We start from the raw sequence: 17,472 nt of genomic DNA, 5'->3' as shown, positions 1-17,472 counted from the left end.
TAGTTCACCCAAAAGTTAAACATTTGTCATTTACTCACCCTTATGCGGCATGCCATCCCAGTTATATTACTTTTGTTATACTGCAGAACACAAATTAAGATTTTGAGAAGAATATCTCAGCTCTGTAGGTCCATACAAAACAAGTGATTGGTGGCCTGAACTCTGAAGTTCCAAATATCAGAAAAAGGCAGCATAAAAGTAATCCATACTCCAGTGATTTAAATCAATGTTTTCTGAAGCGATCCAAACGGTTTTTGGATGAAAACAAATCAAAATATAACTTTTTCACTGTACGTCTCATCATTGCAGCCTCTAGGCACGATCATGATTTCAAGTTCGATTATGCTATAGGAAGTGTGATCAAGCTTGAAACCAAGATATATAGTGTAAAAGGAGTTACATTTTAGTCTGTTCTCACCCTAAACCAACTGGGTCATTTCAAAAGACATTTATTTAACCACTGAAGTCGTATAGATTACTTTTATGATGCCTTTATGTGATTTTTGGAGCTTCAAAGATTTGGCCACCATTCACTTGTTTTATACGGACCTGCAAAGCTGAAATATTCTTCTAAAAATCTTTGTTTAGTGTTCTGCAGAAGAAAGAAAGTCATACACATCTGGGATGGCATGAGGGTGAGTAAATGAAAGAATTTTAATTTTTGAGTGAACTTCCTATAAAGTCTCGTCCCTGTCCGGTAGGTGGAAATATGCACGAAGAATGCGAATCGCCAAAAACACAAGAAGAACGTGAATGTAAAAGTGGAGATTTATAGTACAAAAGGACTTAAATATTGAGGTTTCTTACCCACATCAATCATATTGCTTCTGAACATATGGATTTAACCACTGGAGTCAAATGGATTACTTTTATGCTTTTGGAGCTTCAAATTTTTGGTAGGGTACAATGGGCCTAAAGGCTCTGCGGGGTAAAAGGCTCCATTGATTTTTTTCTCCCAAAACACTATATAGCATCAAAAACTACCACAGTACTTTCCTAAACACCTGTTTGTCACTATGCACTGGAAAATTAACTGTTCCATGAGATCTTTGCGTGTAATGTCTAAAGGTTGATTTTGAAGCAATTTGAAATTTTTTTTTTTTTTTTTTTTTTTTAAATGTTGCAAATTTATGTAGCTAATGAAAATCTCTGAAATTAACATTTCTTTTGAGACAAAATCCTTATTTATCATTTTCAGTTTTAAGGTCATTAAATCAAAAAAATTTAAATAACTCCAGTAAGTGAAGGATAGTATTTGGGGTAAAAAGCCCCCCTGTTGCAGGGGCTAATGGCCCCTATTAAACATTGTTTTTCTTAAGTGGGGTGAATAGAATTATGAAAAATGTTCAAAGTGGGCTCACATTGACTCATCCAATCATAATAGAGATTAGTTTGATAGAAAGTGTAATAAGATGTAATAAAATGCAAAATGTGTTTCAGATTAACAGGAAATGGTTGACTTTTCTGAAGTGGTTATTTCAAGCAAGCATCATCTCAATTTATTGCTCAAAAAAGCATCTTGCTGCCTCAAAATTATTTGCATTAGTTGACAAATATTGCATAATAACTATTGCCCCTATATCTACACAATACCACTTTAAACCTCAGGGTCCTTTTTACCCCAGGTGAGGGAGCCCTTTACCCCAAGTGCGGTGTAAAAGACTCCCTCACCACCTTTTTTTAAAAATTGAATTTTAATTGAAAACCTTCTGTTATTATTTTTCACACAAATTATGTTGCTCCATCAATAGTCAATAAAAATATTTTTTTTCTCTCTTGACACATTTTGAGACCAGATAAAAAGCTACGTTTCTTTAAGGGGTATCTTTAGCCCCATTGTACCCTACACATTTACTTGTATTGTGAGGACCTACAGAAATATTCTTCTAAAACTCTTTATGTTCAGCAGTAGAAAGTAAGTCATACCCTCATGCCATCCCAGATGTGTAAGTAAATGATGAATTTTCATTTTGGGTAAACTATTTATTTATTTTAATCAAATAGTTCCACTTTGGTCTTGTAGCCAACCAATCTTGACTAATGAGCAGTAATAACTGCTTTTTTGAGGCTGTTGCTTAGTGCCCTTTCGTTTTAACATTACATACACCTAAATACTCCATATGAACACATTGTCAAAAAATCTGCTTTTGTAAAAGTAGACTTCATATTGATCAACAAATCAAGTGTGTCTTATTAGCAGCACCTGGCTGTTAATCTAATGGTTTTGACAGTATTATGTGTACTTAAATTCTCTTACAGTGTTATAATGACATTGTATTATTTATTAGGTATTGTCTTTCAAGGCTCTATACATATAGAGACCAATCTTTCCTTTGTCGAGGATAAACGAACGGCATTAAGAACATCTAATATATTTTAATAATAGTGATAGAGCTTAAACAAAATGTTTAATACTTAAAAATTAAATCTTGAAATTACTGATTTGAATGTTTAACCCCAGTAGTGCCACCTGCAATGCAGAACAATGTTTATCTTGTAGCGAATTTTGTCTTCAGCTTTTGGATTTCTGAAAGAAATATAAATCACTTTTTGGTACCAAATCCTTTATTTCAACAGCATTTAATAAAATGATATACCATACAAAATAAAAGCCTGTTAAACAATTATCAACAAAAAAATAAGTTTACCATTATCAGTAAGCATATAACATCACCTGTTTTATACACACCAAGTCTGAACTGGTGAAGGTTAGAGGTTCTTTAAACCTTCAGTCATGATGACTAAAGATTATATTGTGGTTTCTCATATGAATCCAAAAATATAAGGGTTATCATAATAAAACTTAGCTTTGGAAAACTCCAAAAATGTTTCCAATACACTTCTAAAAACAGTAATGGAATAATTCTTGAAGAAATCCAGAAACAACAACATTGTGTACTTATTTGGTAGGGTAATGGTTCAAAACAGGTTTTGAAAGTCACGGAGTTCAATAGTATAAAATTGTATATCAACGCGACAAAAAAAACAATCAGTCACTCTTTTCTTCATTTTGATAGTGTCTGTACTCCGGTTTGAGCTCCCAGGTGTTTTTGTGAGTGCCTTTGATATTGTAGATCCCAATGTCATGAAGAATCTCTTTTAAGTAAACCTACAGAAAATGAGGAAAACAAAAAGAGAGACTTTCAAAAGACTACTTTTATGATATTTTGGATCCATTATAAGCTACCATTGTATTGACAATTGACGGACAAGGATATTCATTACAAGTTTTTGTTTTGCACAAGAAAAAAGCCACACAAGTTGAAATGACATCATGGGTTATAAGACAGAAAAACAGGAAAGGTGATGTCACTGCAAAATGTGTTAGAATTATGCAGTAACTACATAGAATAGTTGATTGCTCTTATGCGTCTGAAATTGCATCATTATAACAAATCTAGAGGCAATGAAAACCATATAGTGAATATCTTTAAACAGCAACTATTGGCTTGAGATCAAAACTAAATCAGCTGCATCTGAAAATGGTTGTTGATGATGGCAGTAAAACAACTAGACAGAGCAGAACAAGAATACAGTCCTTTTAATGTTTAACCTGTGCCCCTACATGTGTTACTCACCACAGGCTGTTTTGTGATGTCCACTAGATCCTTGATGTTATAAAACTGATGTTTCTCAAACGCAGAGAACAGCATGTCCAAGACCTGCTGTTTATCCGCTCTTGCCCTCTTTCCTTCTTCTTTCTTCCTCTTCTCATAGTCCAGCTGAGACAGAAAGGGAATACAGAGAGTGTACTGTATATCAGCATTCAATGACACACTAGATACACAGACATCTGTACGATAATGCAAAAGCTTGACCTACATTATAGGCATGATTAGCCACAGGTTTGTAATTGGTGGTAACAGCCTTCTCGAGCTGTTGAGAGAACCTGAGGGGTTTGGATAACTCCTCAATCTGCAGTCTGCAACAGAAAACAATATACTTTCTGAGCTCTAGCTATGAACTTAACATTGTGTTTAATGTAGTGACCTCTTTAATCTAATTGGATTTACACTACAACAGTACAAGAACCTATAGGCACCTGACTACCAATGACAATGCAGATATCTAAAAGATTGTGTGTACCCCCCATTAGGGGCTTACAGAACTTTTCAAACTTAATTTGGCCATATGCCTTGTTAATGTGTTAAAAACATGATTTGGGGGATTTTTTCCTTAAAGGGATAGTTCACCCAAAAATTTAAATCTCTCATTATTTACCAGATGTGTATGACTTGCAGAACACAAATTATGATTTTTAGAACAATTTTTCAGCTCTGTAGGCCTATACAATGCAAGTGAATGGGTGCCAAAATTGTGCACATAAAGGCATCATAAAAGTGATCCATACTACTCCAGTGGATAAATTAATATCTCAGAAATGAGATGTTAGGTGTGGGTGAGAAACAGATCAATATTTAAGTTCTTTTTTGCTTGAAATTCTTCTCCCTGCCCACAAGGGGGCGATATACATGAAAAATGTGAATCAAAAACACAAGAAGAAGAAAACAAAAGTGAACCATTTCTCACCCACACCTATCATATCACTTCTGAAGATATTGATTTAACCACTGGAGTCTTATGGATTACTTTTATGCTGACTTATGTTATTTTTGGAGCTTAAAAATTTAGCACCCATTCACTTGCATTGTATGGACCAAAAGAGCTGAGAAATTCTTAAAAAGTTCTGGGATGGCATAAGGGTGAGTAAATGATGAAAATGTTCATTTTTGGGTGAACAATTCCTTTAAAAAGGTAAAAAATATTTTTTGTTTAATTCTAAAAATAAGCAATCTATCTACAGGAGTCTGCAGTTGCGTGTGTGTTTATTTCATTGTTTTACTTTGTTGAAGAGTTGTATTCATTGCTAGACTTGTGCTGTTTGTTTACTGTCTTGAACTCGCGTCGCTTATACGTAGGTTGGTGTGTGTGCTATATTGTTTTGACTTGTCCCAGGTTATTCACTGCTAGATTTAGCATTAATTGTCCAGTGTGTGTAAAACTATCGTGGTTTTTAGTGTTTATAAACAGTGCTTCACTTGTTTTAGGGTATTATTTATTGTTAAAGTGCAGCATAATTTATTTGCAGTGCACGGAAGTCGCACTTGTCACCTCGCGCGACCCTTAGTTTCTGTTGACCACATGACTAGCTTTGTTGTGCTAAGTAGCATTAAGGCGTGTCCAGCGCCAGGTAAGATATTTAAACCGTTGGATCCATAGTCATCCAGGATAAGCAATCTATCTACAGGAGTCTGCAGTCTGCAGCTTTTTCATTGAACGGCTCATTATCATTGCGTATATATTTGACTTGAATGCTGACGCGGAAGCGGCAGCGAAAGTGGTAGCCCTCGTGTAAAGCCCTCCTCGTGTGAAGACCTACTTGTGTAAAGACCAGCGAGTCTACCTGTGCGAGTCCACCGAGCAAGGACACCGACAAGGCGCCACTCACCATAGCACGCAAGTATCTTGTTATTGTATCTCTTATTATTTTCCTTCTATATACTAACATGTCTACTTCACGAATAACACATGTCTTCAAACACATCCCTGTTATCTGTTACAGACCGTTTACATGATATCGATGCAAGACCAAACGCAACCCACACAACCTACGGCCACTTTGCACTTCAGCACCTGCTCCGCTCTCTTTCTCAGAAGGACTCTGGAACTGCCAGTCAGCTGTGAACAAAGCTGACTTCATTCCAGCCTTTGCTATGCAGTCCACCCTCAGCATCCTGGCACTGACAGAAACATGGATACGTCCAGAGGATACAGCAACACCTGCTGCTCTCTCCAACAACTTCTCTCACACCCCTCGACACACCGGTAGGGGCGGGGGAACAGGTGTGCTCATTCATAACAACTGGACTTTTTCACCACACTCTTCACTATGTAACAATACTAGTTTTGAATTCCATGCTATTACTACAATGCAACCCACAAAAATACATGTTGTTGTCATCTATCGCCCTCCAGGTCAGCTGACAAACTTTCTTGAGGAGTTGGATGTCCTGCTGTCCTCCTTGCTGGAGGATGGTAGGCCACTTGTGGTTCTTGGTGATTTCAACATACACCAAGACAAGCCCCAGGCCACTGAATTGAACAGGCCTCATTTGGCCTCATTTGACTTGGAAAAACTACACACCACAGCAACTCACAGATCGGGCAACCAGCTGGACCTCATCTTTACACGTAACTGTACCAACTCAAATATTCTTGTTACTCCTTTACATGTCTCTGATCACTACTTTGTTCAATTCAACATGACCCTCCCATCTACATTAAAACAAGACTCCACCATTGGTTTCCTTTCGCCGTAACCTCTGTTCCCTCTCACCCTCTCGCCTTTCCACTGCTGTCTCTACATCTCTTCCTATACAAAATGTATTTACCACGCTTAATGTAAACACTGCTACAGACACACTAAGCTCTACTTTAACAACCTGTCTAGACAACATCTGTCCTATCTCCTCTAGGCCAGCACGTGCTACACCACCCAGCCCCTGGCTGTCTGACGTCCTTCGTGAACATCGGACTGACCTCAGGGCAGCTGAGAGGAGATGGCGGAAATCTAAAGATCCAGCAGATCTAGGTAAATATCAGTCCCTGCTTGCAACTTTTGCAGATAACATTAAATCTGCAAAAACCTATTACCAGAACAAGATCAACAGCACCACAGACACTCGCAGCTTGTTTAGAACATTCAACACACTTCTCTGCCCTCCCCCTCCACCGCCTGACACATCACTGACAGCAGATGTCTTCGCCACTTTTTTACTAATAAGGTTACAACCATCAGCAATACATTCTCAGCACCACACCTTGTCAAACACGTGTCTCCTGTATGCAGCTCTTCTGTCTCTATGTTCTCTCCTCTGACTGACACTGAGGTCTCTAAACTCCTCCTCTCCAACCACCCCACTACTTGCTCCCTTGACCCCATTCCTTCTCACCTTCTCCAGGCCATTTCTCCGTCCATCCTACCTGCACTCACACACATAATTAACACATCTCTACTTACAGGCACTTTTCCCACTAAATTTAAGCAGGCTCGAGTAACCCTGCTGCTGAAGAAACCCACACTTAATCCCACACAAATAGAACACTACAGACCAGTCTCTCTCATCCCATTCATGGCAAAAACACTTGAAAGGGCAGTTTTCAATCAAATCTCTCACAGAACAAGCTGCTGGATGACAATCAGTCAGGCTTTGAAAGTGGACACTCCACCGAGACTGCCCTGCTGTCTGTCACTGAGTCGCTGAGATGGGCGAAAGCTGAATCCAGATCATCAGTTCTGATTCTGCTGGACCTTTCTGCAGCTTTTGACACAGTAAACCATCAGATCTTACTCTCTACCCTCTCCTCGCTGGGCATCACAGGAACTGTGCTTGACTGGTTTAATTCCTATCTCTCAGGTAGGTCCTTCAAGGTAGCCTGGAGAGGTGAGGTATCCAAGCCACATCAGCTACTTACTGGGGTACCTCAGGGATCAGTGCTTGGGCCACTTCTCTTCTCTATATACACAACATCACTGGGACCCATCATTCAGGCACATGGTTTCTCTTACCACTGTTATGCTGATGACACGCAACTCTACTTGTCTTTCCAGCCCAATGACACCACAGTGACTGCTCGAATTTCTGCCTGCCTGGCGGACATCTCGGCCTGGATGAAGGAGCACCACCTACAGCTCAACCCAGCCAAGACTGAACTCCTTGTCTTTCCATCCAACCCTGCTGTTGAACACAACATCACCGTGCAGCTGGGTGCAACTACAGTAACGCCTTCCAAATCGGTCAGAAATCTAGGAGTAACCATCGACAACAGGCTAAATTTCACAGACCACATCTCAAAGACCACAAGATCATGTAGATTTACACTCTACAATATCAGGAAGATAAGACCCTTCCTCTCTGAACATGCCACACAACTGCTTGTCCAGTCACTTGTCATAACTAGACTGGACTACTGTAACGCTCTCATTGCAGGGCTCCCTGCGTGTGCAATTAGACCCCTCCAAATGATCCAGAATGCAGCAGCACATCTGGTCTTTAATGAACCAAAGAGAGCACGTTACACCACTCCTTGTCTCTCTCCACTGGCTGCCGGTTGATGCACGTATCAAATTCAAGGCTCTGATGCTGGCATACAGAACAGTCACTGGGTCTGCTCCAGCATACCTAAAATCATTTATGCAGAGCTACGCACCCACTAGAAGCCTGAGGTCGGCTAAGGAAAGTCGCCTTGTTGTACCAACAAAAAGAGGCACCAAAACACTTTCCCGGACTTTCAGCTTCATCATACCACATTGGTGGAACGACCTTCCTAACTCCATCCGTGAAGCTGACCCACTCTCTGTCTTCAAAAAACGACTAAAAACACATCTTTTCCATGAACACTTGACCAGTCATTAAAAAAAAAAATTCTGTTGCACTTTATTCTGTTTTGAATACTATTATGATGCTAGTGATACTTTGTAATACAGCACTTTTTATACCACTGTCTCCTAAGATGATTCGCTTATGTTTTCCTCTTTTGTAAGTCGCTTTGGATAAAAGCGTCTGCCAAATGAATAAATGTAAAAATGCAAAAGGTTTTCTTTTAGTGTTAGTCTTTTGTAATTATAACAAAAAAAGGAGAGTTCACCCAAACAATCTTTGCATGATTAAAATAGTTTAAAAATCTTTCTTTAAAGGTTTAAAAGTCATATAGGCCTTCTAGACAGAACAAACATTTAATCAGTATCGGTCTATGGAATTTTTGAGCACTGGGACAAAAGAGTTTGAAATTGTCAATGGAAGTCTAAAGAATTTTTATCCAAAAACCGTTAGTCCAATCATTTAGAAAAGAAAATACAGCCCAAGTGAAACTCTAGGATGGGTTTGATTTAGAAATTTGAATCTTGGGTTAAGGATTCTGAAAAACCCCAAAACTAAGTTTGTATAACAGAATGCTGGTTTTATCAAGCCAACATAAATAGCTTTATTAAACGACAACAGAAGTCTACGATATGTTCTCATTTAGACAGCTAGTTAAATGTAAGTGTGTGTGAAATTGTGCAAGCATGCACTAACTGTGTACATATACAGTGTACACTATGAACATACCTCTTAAGCTTCATGTAGTTCTCACTAGCTGCCGGTCTACATTCAGCTCTTTGCACCACCACTCCTTCTAGTGCAATTTTGTCTTTGGGAGAGAAAAGAGACATAACACTCAATGGCAGTCATAACTGCGCAGTCGCTGCTGCAACCACATTGTGCAGGCTGTGGTGAGTGTTTGTTGGGCTGTGAGGTAAAAAGCAACCACAAATCTAACACACCAACTCTTTAAATGAAGCTATAGAATGGATGTTTTTATGTGACGTTTGGATGAATGTTTGTCCCATCAAAGGTTCAATATTTGCATCAACGTTAGTGACAAAACCATAACCACACAGAGGATATTCTTGCATGTTCTTTTTTTTTATCTTTAGCAGCTTCATGTCTTATCAATTAGACTATTAACTATTAGCCATTAGACTATTTAATCATTATGGTCATTCTGCATACGTCTTGGCTTGCCTGTTCCTTCCTGGACCTCCACTTAAGTAAGGGGTGACGGTGAGTACTCACCTGGGCCTGTACCTGTAACTGAGCCGCTGGCCTCAGCGTCTGACTGCCCTATGAGAGGGATAGCAACATGAGAACAAGGGGGACTACACGGCAAATAATCACGGCACGCCAAGCCTTACGGCAGCTCCTTAAACAGCAATCAGCGGAAGCACACGCACAAACAAACCACGCACAAACAACCAGCGAGCCACACCCAACCCCCGAAATCAATTAGTTAATGAGTTAGCTCTATGGAAACCAATGATTAATTAAGAAAGGTATGCTTTGCCTTATACAAAAATCACACCAAAGTGCCCTATTCTTGAGCTCTCTAAAGACTTTTCAGGACAGTGAACTGATGGACCACAGGAAGTTTTCATTTCTGTGGCATAAAAATCTCACTAGAATACAGGTATTAGTGATAAACTGACATGTCGGACAGGGTAATTTATCGGCTGATACAAGGCCAATTTGGGACTATCGGCATCAGCCTGCTTGGCCAATTATTAAGTGTCATTCTGCCCAGTGTCAGTCCAAAAATCAAAAGTGCGCACTTTTATATATATATATATATATATATATATTAGTTCTGAGTACAGAGTACTTATTCTGCAAAACGTGTAAATCAGTTGTTTAAGCATTTTTCAAATTATTATTATTTTTTTACATCTTATCTTATCATTTAAGGTACACTCAGTAACTTTTTTGTTTGTGTCATCTATAACTCACCTTGTGTCTTGGATGCAGCATCATTCAAAACCAATAGTTTCCGGTTTCAGATGCCATTGTAGAAATTTACTATTCATAGTCAGCCATGATTACTTTAATCCATGAGTAAAAGACACGGTTACACCTGGTATTAAGATTTTTTTTGGTGATCCGATCACATGTGGTTTGCGCTAAATACAGGTGTAAACGGGATCTAAAACATTTTGTGATTGGATCACAAAAATCACACACGAATGTGGTCAAAAACGCATGTAACCGCATCACGTTCTGCATGCGTCCTGGCAGCAGCAAAGCGCCTCACCTGTCAATCAACTGCAGCGCTAAAACAAGAGATTAAACTTTGCTGGTCACGAGCGGCTTTTAAAGGAAATAACCGTGTGATCAGAAAATTTACAAAAGCAAAAACAAACACAAACTCGAAAACTCAAACTTCACGGATCTTCTTCAGTGTGCCTGACATCAACACAGAGACTTATTTTATTTATTTATTTTATCCCCAATTTGGAATGCCCAAGTCCTTGTGGTGGCGTAGTGACTCGCCTCAATCTGGGTGGCGGAGGACAAATCTCAGTTGCCTCCGCATCTGAGACCGTCAATCCATGCATCTTATTACGTGGCTTGTTGAGCGCGTTATCGCGGAGACCTAGCGCATGTGGAAGCTTCACGCTATTCTCCGCGGCATCCATGCACAACTCACCACGCGCCCCACCAAGAGCGAGATCCACATCATAGCGACCACGAGAAGGTTAACCCAGTGTGACTCTACCCACTCTAGCAACCGGGCCAATCGGTTGCTTAGGAAGCCTGACTGGAGTCACTCAGCATGCCCTGGATTCGAACTTGCGACTCCAGGTGTGGTAGTCAGCATCTTTACTTGCTGAGCTACCCAGGCCACCCAACACGGACACATGAAAAGCTTGAACATCTGCAGCTCAGGTTAATACAGGTAATCCACTATAATAACAGACAATTCTGCTCAAAATGTTGCTTGTGTTTAGATTAAATTTCAGCTGCATCTGGGTCAAAGTATTTTCTGACTTTGTTACGCTTTAATGTCATGCAGTAACACAATGACATAGTGATTGATGCATGTCGTCATGAAACAGAGTCCCTCCCCTTCAAATCCGATCACAAGTGGTCACAGGAGACACAGTGATGCGTTTTCGCCTGACCACATGTGATCGGATCACCCAAGATGCATCTTAATACCAGATGTAAATGTGATCAAAGTAAATGTGATCAAAGAGTCAAACAGGGCGATTAATAAGATTAAGCGAGTAGTATTCAGCAAGCCATGTGATTTTAGCATTGCTGCCCCCATGAGGGGACCCTCTCCATGTAGAAAAAAACAGCTTTTTTTTTTATAAAGTCACTGATTTGACTGGAGTCTTCATCTTATGTGAGTGGTCATGATGTTTTTCAAATGTTTCAAAATTAAGTTTTTTTCTTTAAGGAGTAAAACTTTGAGGAAAAAATAAATACTGAGCGCACCTTTAATTAAATTGTATTGGGAAATATATTTTGGCATTACATCAGTCATCGACCAACCTGTTTTCTAGATATAATTACCAGTACTGGCCATTGAAAAAATCATATCCATCAACCAACAGACAAACTAATGATTCTTTAAAAATAATCATTAGCATAGTTGTTATACATCTGGGCTGTTAACCAAAGAAGTCATAGGTTTAAACTATAGTTGAGGTGATCACCACTGTACCCTTGAGCAAAGTAATAATAGTAACCCTTTGTTTCTCCACAAGGATTTTTCCAGTTGTAAGAATTCTGTTAAGCCAGCATCACACTAGCTGACTTCAAACAACTATTTTGGCCAAGTGTGTTACAGTTGCCGACTGTTTGGCTGAGATCTCGCTCTCTTTAGTCGGAGGTATGTCACACTTGCCGATACAAAATGGTTGAGGGGTGACAGACATAACGACTCCCCTGACTCCCTCTCCGTCACTTGCCGAAATAACAACAGGAATACTGCGTGAACATAAACAATTGTGATAGAGTGATTTAGGATGATTCATGGAGTAACTTTACTTTGTGATTGTGTATTTACTCCCAAAATGTTTGCCGTAGGATGCATTTTGTCAGAAACAATTGTTTAACCATTTTGATGTGCTTTTACAAATACTGGAACCGTTAACTTAGCAGCAAGTCCAGACGATCCTGCTTGCAGACACTCACGCGCGCTCCGTCTTCACCTACTGGCCGGCGATCATGTAAATGAAGCTTACACCTAAAAAATTCAGCTAGTGTGATGCCGGCTTTAGTCAATTTGGACAGAACATGTCCACTAAATGACAAATAACAAGCATCTAAGCTGCTGGCCAAAAGGCTAGTTAATTAATCTAATAATTACTTTTTTTATATATATAAAAGCAACTGGTATAAGAAATCACCTGATCCTATCATGTCACCATAGAAAAAAAATTATTTGCATTCAAAGTAAATGGAGTTGTTCATGCATAGGCACCACCCAAGCTGATAACAAAAACAACTCCATGTTAATCAAGGAACAATTAAGACTGAGTAGATTTGGTTCCAGAAACCAGGGAAACTTGAAGGCCCACTCTAATGTCTGCATCTATCAAAACACCAGACACACACATTGATTGAGAGGCAGAGGTCAGGAAACAGCAAAAGCTTAAAAGACAAGATCAACGCTAATACACCCCAATATCTAATTCAAAAACAAACTGAAAGAACTGTAAAGAAAACAATGAAAGACAAAGCAATTTGACAAAGCATGAGGTAATTGAATTACTGGATGAGCAGGACACCCAGAAGATCGCACAGAATGACTTACTGTATGAGCTTTTTGAAAGCAAAAGTTCAGTTTTAACAAGAAAAAACAGTGACATGTTATAATAACTTTCATTAAAAAGTCATTGACATATGAATATTACATTAAAGCACATGAATCAAAGTTTTATATTTCTAAGCATTCTATTTATTAACTGCAAAGAATTACATAAGGATTAGTAAAACCTTTGTTAATGACTTTAATGAAAGTTATTAGACTATATTACAGAAAAGAATTGCATTTTAAACTTATTTACTCATTATGCTTCCATAAACTTTTTTGTGCATAAGATAATCTACTTTTAACAATATAACATAAGTTTCATGTTCAATTGTTTTCAAACATTATCAGGGTCAATTACGAGACGCTCTTTTTTTTTTTTCCAGATCTGTTATTCAAAAATACATTACAAATTCAATTCACACAACACAATTACTTCTATGATGAACATGTTCACTGAGTTCCAAGTCATTTTTTCTGGGGATTAAAGTAAAAAAAATGTCATGTGAAGTAACCATCTGGAGATAGTTATAAAAAAATAAATAAAAAAAATAAAACATTAAAGTTGAAATTCTTAAAAAATATACAGAAATGTAAAAAAACCACTGCAAAATGATCAGTTTCTCTGATATCTGCCCAATTCCAGCCTTGCTGAAGCACCCCCAGATCATCACCGATCCTCCACCTGGTTATCCAATGGTTAGACGGAGACCTGGAGAGGCCTTCAAGCCACAGTGTCTCGCACACAGATTTGGTGGAGGATCGGTGATGATCTGGGGGTGCTTCAGCAAGGCTGGAATTGGGCAGATTCGTTTGTTTTTTTCAGCAGGACAATGTTCCATGCCACACAGCCAGGTCAATCAATGTGTGAATGGAGGACCACCGGATCAAGACCCTGTCATGACCAGCCCAATCTACACACCTGAACCCCACTGAACAAAATTTCAAAGCCGAGCTGCTTGAATTTTTGTACCAGGAGTGGCATAAAGTCACCCAACACCAGTGTGAAAGACTGGTAGAAAGCATGCCAAGATGCATGAAAGCGGTGATTGAAAATCAGGGTTATTCCACCACATATTGATTTCTGAACTCTTCCTAAGTTAAAACATTAGTATTGTGTTGTTTAAAAATGAATATGAACTTGTTTTCTTTGCATTATTCGAGGTCTGAAAACACTGTTGTTATTTTGACCATTTGTCATTTTCTGCAAATAAATGCTCTAAATGACAATATTTTTATTTGGAATTTGGGAGAAAGTTTGTCAGTACTTTATAGAATAAAACAAAAATGTTCATTTTACTCAAACACATACCTATAAATAGTAAATCCAGAGAAACTTATAATTTTGCAGTGGTCTCTTAATTTTTTCCAGAACTGTATATAGGCATGAGAAAATTAAGCACCAAAACAATTGTATTTAAAAATATGATTAATATTTGAAAACAATTTTGTCCACCAGATCAAAGCCATGTGGTGTAACCAACAGCTAGGTAGCCATTTTGGCAAAAAAAAAAACAAAAAACAAAAAAAAAAACATTATTTTGTCATATTGTATTTAAAATATAAAATAATATAATGTAATAATATTATAATAATAAAATAATGTATTTCACCTTGAAAATTATTATTACTTTTAAGGTTTGTACACGCTCATGTTTAAAATTCAAGGAAAGCGTTTTAATACCCTTTACTTGATGGTCACACCACATGAGATTTTTTAAGTCATTAAATCAATTACTTGCAGAAAATGCTATAAAGGTTTTCAAAACTTTGTGAAACAAACATGGACTGAAAGATTACATCTACAAACGTAAACTAAATTTTTAAACGATTTCTCATTTTTATCCCCTCGGTCAACCTTATTTGTCAGTGACCCATCAACTAATAACTTCCCAATTCACCAAATTTTAAATACATTCTTCTCACAAATTAGTTTCTGTCTTTTGACTAAACATTCCAATAATTTTTTACATTCTGTGAGATCTTGGTTCTCACCTGAAGAATTTTCAGTAAAAACAGCAAGGGTCTGTCCACCAACAGTCTGCAGAGTGAATGGATGTTCTCTAGGGGCTCGTACCTTAGAGGATTTATCCCCTATGCCGTCTATGGTGGTCAGCTCCTCGTTGAGTGTAAAGGACACCTGTTAGTGCATGAAGCATTCAAACAATCAGAAATAAACTGAATCCGCTTCAAGCCCAAAATAGAAGACTGATGTTTCAAGACACTGTTGTTACCTCTGCTTTGCCTTGATTCCTGTACAAGCAAGAACAACAAAGTGTTGATTCAAAAACATTTCTAAGCTGTGCATGAAGAACTCTGAATCATGTAGACGCATAATGTTTTGCTACATACTTGCAAATTCTGAGCTTTCCAACTTCTCCTCTCCCTGTTGCTTTGGCCCATTGTTGTGACAAATACTTTGGGACCTGTGAGTCAAATGAAGCTCAGTTCAGTAGCAGCCAGGGTACATGACTTACCTGACTTTTGAGATTTTAGTATAAGGATTATAAAAAATAAATAAATACAAAAAATAATAATAAAAAACATTTTATAGAGATTGCACTCACAAAGTGTAATTTCAATAATAATTTAAATAAAACATACATTAAATTGACTAACAATGTGCAGACAAAATGTGTATTGACTTAGAAATGTTAAGATTTTAATGATTACTTTTCCAAGCATGAAAATAACACATTTAAACTTCCCTGATATTACATGGCTGTAGGAACCCTGTAACTCAGTTTAAATTACTTACTCACACTGCAGAGCCATATAAATACATAATCTGGGTTTGCACGGCATTTATAGATGGTGAAGCCATACAACGAACAATACAACAACACGAAACAAATGCTATTAGTAAGATATATATATTTTTTAAAAGCATTAGCTCTAGCTTTCCGTGCTCTTCTTCGTCGAGCTTTATAAACCACTTACTTTGACCAGCCAAACACCCGTGTTTTGTTTTGTCCCAGTTAAATCCACCTCTCCTTTATCTGCCATTCTTGTTATTATTTTTATATTTAAAAGCGGGTTATTTAATGTGGATTTTAATGGATCTCCTCTGTCACGCCGCACAAACGATTTGCTAATGTACCACCAAAACACAGTCGGATGTACGGTGGCCCCTTATGACCAAAAGTTACGTTGATGAAAACGGTTAATTAGGCTGCTACGCAGTTACACATAACCCCTAATTTTGAGAAACAGTTAACAAATAAATAAGACATTTTCTACGTATTAGATTAATTAGGACAAGGTAGAATTATACGAACAATGCCTTTATGTATCTCACTTTTCAGAGAATACATCTTTATATTTTGTGAGAAAATACAGTAATACTACCCAAATGTGGTAAAAGGTACACTCATTAATTTTTCCAAATAAAAAAGTTTTACTCCTAAATAAATTAATTGTAATTTTGAAACATATGTATAAAATCATTACCACTCACATGAGGTGAGGACTGTAGTCATATCAGTAACCTTATAAAATCTGCTTTACATGGGGGAGGGACGCCCTCATGGTGGCTGCCATGTTAGAATCACATGACCAAATGAATACTTCTCACTTAATCTCAGTAACCGTCTTGTTATTGGACACTTTCACTCTTGAATTAAAGTAATCATGGCTGATTGTGAATAGTGCATTTCTACAGTGGCACCTGTAACTAAAAACTACTGATTTTGAATGATGCTGCATCCACACCACTAGGTGTCACTGTCCAAGATGACACAAACAAAAAGTTACTGAGTGCACCTTTAAAGTGAACATGTTTTAAGATGTATTTATTGAAATCACTTTAATTTCAGATCTTAACAGATTACATTTACAAAAGCATAAATACAGATATCAAACAATGAAATTGAGCTCAGTGGCGGTTCTGGCTTAAATGTTGGTTAGAAATTTGAAGCTACAAAAATCACACACACACACACACACACACACATATATATATGGCGAATTATATTAACGTGTACATTATATATACAGAACTTAAACTGCACAATTAAATTACAGAGTCAGTAAATAAAATGGCAGAATACTTACAGATTGCTGCTTGTGCTATTACATATAATTCAAACTCACCTCCTAGATTTCACTGATGCAAAATCATCAATGACTTTGACAAATCTGCCCAGCAATCACATGGTTGATACTTAATTTCTCAAGACCACTGAGTCGATCCTGTGTCACGGTGTACCTATACTGTTGATTATGGTTATCTTCTGTTTGTTCAGAATGTAAGAATGCATTATGAACATCTATAATCCTAATAATTTAGAGCCTTTTAGGCTGAGTAGCCTGTCAGAAACAACTCGGGGCACCTTT

General features: G+C 37.8%; 1 protein-coding gene across 2 annotated transcripts; it reads right to left on the bottom strand.

The window, feature by feature from the left end:
* Positions 1-2,536: 2,536 nt before the first annotated feature.
* Positions 2,537-16,257, bottom strand: LOC127444851 (general transcription factor IIF subunit 2-like). 2 transcript variants are annotated; one of them, XM_051704431.1, is made up of 9 exons: positions 16,078-16,257; positions 15,490-15,563; positions 15,372-15,390; positions 15,133-15,277; positions 9,618-9,665; positions 9,111-9,192; positions 3,823-3,922; positions 3,579-3,722; positions 2,537-3,109 (listed from the first exon to the last, which is right to left on the bottom strand). In XM_051704431.1, the coding sequence occupies exons 1-9, from the start codon at positions 16,141-16,143 to the stop codon at positions 2,990-2,992; spliced, it is 798 nt and encodes a 265-aa protein (XP_051560391.1). In that variant the 5' UTR covers positions 16,144-16,257; the 3' UTR covers positions 2,537-2,989. The 2 variants fall into 2 exon arrangements, with proteins under 2 accessions (XP_051560391.1, XP_051560393.1); XM_051704433.1 differs by lacking the exon at positions 9,618-9,665.
* Between the last annotated feature and the right edge of the window lie 1,215 nt (positions 16,258-17,472).

This window comes from Myxocyprinus asiaticus, chromosome 8 (genome assembly GCF_019703515.2).
Source record: "Myxocyprinus asiaticus isolate MX2 ecotype Aquarium Trade chromosome 8, UBuf_Myxa_2, whole genome shotgun sequence".
Lineage (NCBI taxonomy): Eukaryota > Metazoa > Chordata > Actinopteri > Cypriniformes > Catostomidae > Myxocyprinus > Myxocyprinus asiaticus.
This window is presented reverse-complemented; position numbering and strand designations above follow the sequence as displayed.

Excerpts from the sequence above, each read along its gene's own strand:
- LOC127444851 (XM_051704431.1), bottom strand. The coding sequence starts at position 16,143 with ATGGCAGATAAAGGAGAGGTGGATTTAACTGGGACAAAACAAAACACG. Across the intron at positions 3,923-9,110 it reads AACTACATGAAGCTTAAGAG|ACTGCAGATTGAGGAGTTAT; the intron begins GTATGTTCATAG and ends TTTCTGTTGCAG. Across the intron at positions 3,723-3,822 it reads TGGCTAATCATGCCTATAAT|CTGGACTATGAGAAGAGGAA; the intron begins GTAGGTCAAGCT and ends TTTCTGTCTCAG.